Consider the following 2,989-nt stretch of genomic DNA (forward strand, 5'->3'; position numbering starts at 1 on the left):
GAGTTTTTTTTACGAAGTGTTTGTGAAATACACGTCCCAGAGCTGTAGGGGGAGCTCGTTGAGAAAACATGCGATAACAAAAGTGAAAACCAGCGAAGAAATGGCTAGAGTTGCCAAGTTCCCCTTTAAGCAGTCTGTGTCTGGTTGGTGCTGTATTGATTGATTGATCTCTGTTTGGTGTTCGATCAGTTCCGATCATTAGGAGATGTGGCGCTCGGTGCTGCCCCCGCTGTTCAGTCTGAGTCCTGCGGTTCTGTTCCTGCTGCAGCTTCCTGACTGCGCCACCACACAGGAAGCACACTGGGAGGACTACAAAAATGGCCGACATGGCTCCGACAAGAAGCCTTTCTGCTCCTGGAAATGCATCCTGTTCACGCTGCAGTGGCCCGGAGGGTTCTGTCAGGTGAGCTTCATCCTCCTCCTCCTCCTCATCATCATCATTAATACTAATGCTAAGAAGAAGAATGGAGGCATCAGTCTGTGAGTGGAGAGAAAGAGGAGGGGAGGAAGGAGGAAACTAAAAAAGGACATAAAGAGGGAAAAAATGAGATAGGGAAGCAAAGAAGAAAGTTAGGAAGGAAAATAAGGAAGCTAAGTAAAGGAGGAAATTGAGAGGGAAAATTCTGAGGTTGGAAAGGAAAGAAAGGAGAGAAGGAAAGGTAAGGAGGTGGTAAAGAGGGATGAAACTAAGTGAGGACATAAAGAGAGAAAAGGATGAGGTAGGGGAGGAAAGAAAGAAAGGAGGACTAAGTAGAAGGTAAAGAAGAAAATGAGGAAGCAGGAAACTAAAGGACATAAGGAAATGAAGAGGAAAAGGATGAGGTAGGGAAAGAAAGAAAGAAACAAACAAAGAAACAAAGAAAGAAAGAAAGAAAGAAAGAAAGAAAGAAAGAAAGAAAGAAAGAAAGGAGGACTTATAGAAGGAAGGAAAGGAGGAGGTAAGGAGGGAGGAAACTCAGTAAAGAAAGACTTAATGAAATAAAGAGGGTAAAGGATGAGGTAGGGAAGGAAATAAGGAGATTCTGACAGGGTTTGTCTGTCTGTCTGTCTGTCTGTCTCTCTGTCTGCAGTGTTACATATACAGTTCAGTTGTATTTGTAAAGTGTCAAACAGAAGTTAAGTTAGTTAGTCTTTTTTCATATAGAGCACTGGTTCCAGCCTGTTCTATCAGTCAGTAAACTGGCTGTATGTTCAGTATATTTTACATTGATCATTCTTCTTTCTGGCAGATTCACTGTTTTCTTCTCATTGTTCTTTGCTCAGCTCTTTGGTTGGTTTCTAATGCAGGACGAGGCTGTTGATCAGAGACTGAAGCTCTGGCAGTGTACACTGTGATCACAGCTTCATTTATAATATACACTTTAATAAATATTAATTTACTTTAGTTTAATTTACATAAATAAACAAAATGCTGAGATGTAGGCCTACTGTCTATATGTTTAACTCCTACACCTCACAATCCCCATAAAACTGTGTCGATCCCCAGGTTGGGAACTAATGATCACTCTGCAGTATTGTACATTAATTAACATTTATTAAAGCACTGTTTGTCCCTCCAGGATCCTGTAGCTCAGCTTCCAGCTGATATGGTTGCCCGTAGTTACAGCATCTTCTCCATCATCCTGAGGTACGCTGTGGACATGCTGACCTGGGAGCAGGAGGACCAGCTACCTGCAGGACTGGAGCCCCCGTACGTACACACAGACCAGATCATGCTGCAGCAGGGTCCCAGTACTGCGTGTACTGATACTCTGTATTCTGTGGTACTGCATGTACTGATACTGTGTACTCTGTGTATTCAGGGCGAGAGGAGACACCTACTACTGCATGTTGTTCAATGATGAAGTCCACACGTATGAACAGGTTATCTACACGCTGCAGAAAGCGGTCAACTGCAGTCAGAAAGAGGCTGTCAGCTTCGCCACCACCGTGGACAGAGACGTCAGTACTTCATTATATTGCAGTACTCTCATTATATACTGTAGTACTCTCATTATATACTGTGTGTGTGTTTGTGTGTGTGTGCAGGGCAGGAAGTCAGTGCGATACGGAGATTTCCAGTTCTGTGAACAGGCCAAGTCTGTTATAGTGGTGAGTGTCTTCCCTTCATATTGACCTGACTGCTAACATATTTAGCATACAGCCAGCTGCAACCCAGCCACGCTAAATAATGTTATCTGACCCTGGCTACCCCGCAACGCTAGTGGTTAACCGTATTATTATTATTATATCATTAATAGTATGTTAGGGCAGCAAAGCGTGGATTCAGCCTCCGTTTGCTATTATTATCTGGTTGTTTGTGGATAGTCGAGGGGTCAAATAAACTTGATTTAAAACTCTCTACCCCTGTGTCTCTCCCTCTGTCTCCCTCTCTCTCTCCTGTGGTCAGAGAAACACCAGTCGTCAGTCGAAGCCTCTCAGGGTGGAGGTGATGCACTCGTCTGTTGTTGCTCATCAGTGTTTCGCTCTGAAGGCTCTCAGCTGGTTGGGGCAGATCATTCAGTACTCTGGTACGTCTGGACTTCATTACCCATATACCCTCTGTTAGTGAGTGTTTACATAGAGTCGTACTCTGGAAACCAACTCCCACCGTAGGGCAGAACTTCTAACAAGCTAGTGAAAAACAACAGCAGCTTTTAGATAGGAGGATCAATGATGCAATTTGAAGTCAGTGAAGAGCGAGGGACTGGTTCCTCTGCAGTGGGGCTGAACGCCCTCTCTCTCTGTGCTGTGTTTCAGATGGTCTGAGAAGGATCCTGTGTCAGGTGGGTCTGCAGAGAGGACCTGAGGGAGAAAACTCCTCGCTGGTGGACCAGCTGATGCTCAACGACTCCAAGATGTGGAAAGGTAACGACACACCTCAGCTTCTATCTATCTATATCTATATCTATCTATCTATCTATCTATCTATATCTATATATATAGATATATATATAGATATATATAGATATATCTATATATATCTATATATATCTATATATATATCTAT

At 43.4% G+C, this 2,989-nt stretch overlaps 1 protein-coding gene and 1 pseudogene across 1 annotated transcript in view; one reads left to right on the plus strand and one right to left on the minus strand.

Annotated features, from left to right (window-relative positions):
• LOC118329522 overlaps positions 1 to 199 on the minus strand; it is a 5,600-nt pseudogene extending 5,401 nt beyond the window's left edge.
• Positions 200 to 1,559: 1,360 nt separating this feature from the next.
• LOC118329523 (E3 ubiquitin-protein ligase UBR2-like) overlaps positions 1,560 to 2,989 on the plus strand; it is a gene marked incomplete at both ends in the record, with an annotated part of 4,598 nt that continues 3,168 nt past the window's right edge. Inside the window, 5 exon segments of the mRNA XM_035663740.1 lie at positions 1,560 to 1,690; positions 1,803 to 1,941; positions 2,029 to 2,091; positions 2,390 to 2,510; positions 2,740 to 2,847. Of these exon segments, the coding sequence (XP_035519633.1) occupies positions 1,560 to 1,690; positions 1,803 to 1,941; positions 2,029 to 2,091; positions 2,390 to 2,510; positions 2,740 to 2,847 (562 nt within the window).

The sequence above is a fragment of the Morone saxatilis genome, unplaced genomic scaffold (genome assembly GCF_004916995.1).
Source record: "Morone saxatilis isolate NCDOM2014 unplaced genomic scaffold, NCSU_SB_2.0 Contig19, whole genome shotgun sequence".
Classification (NCBI taxonomy): Eukaryota; Metazoa; Chordata; class Actinopteri; family Moronidae; genus Morone; species Morone saxatilis.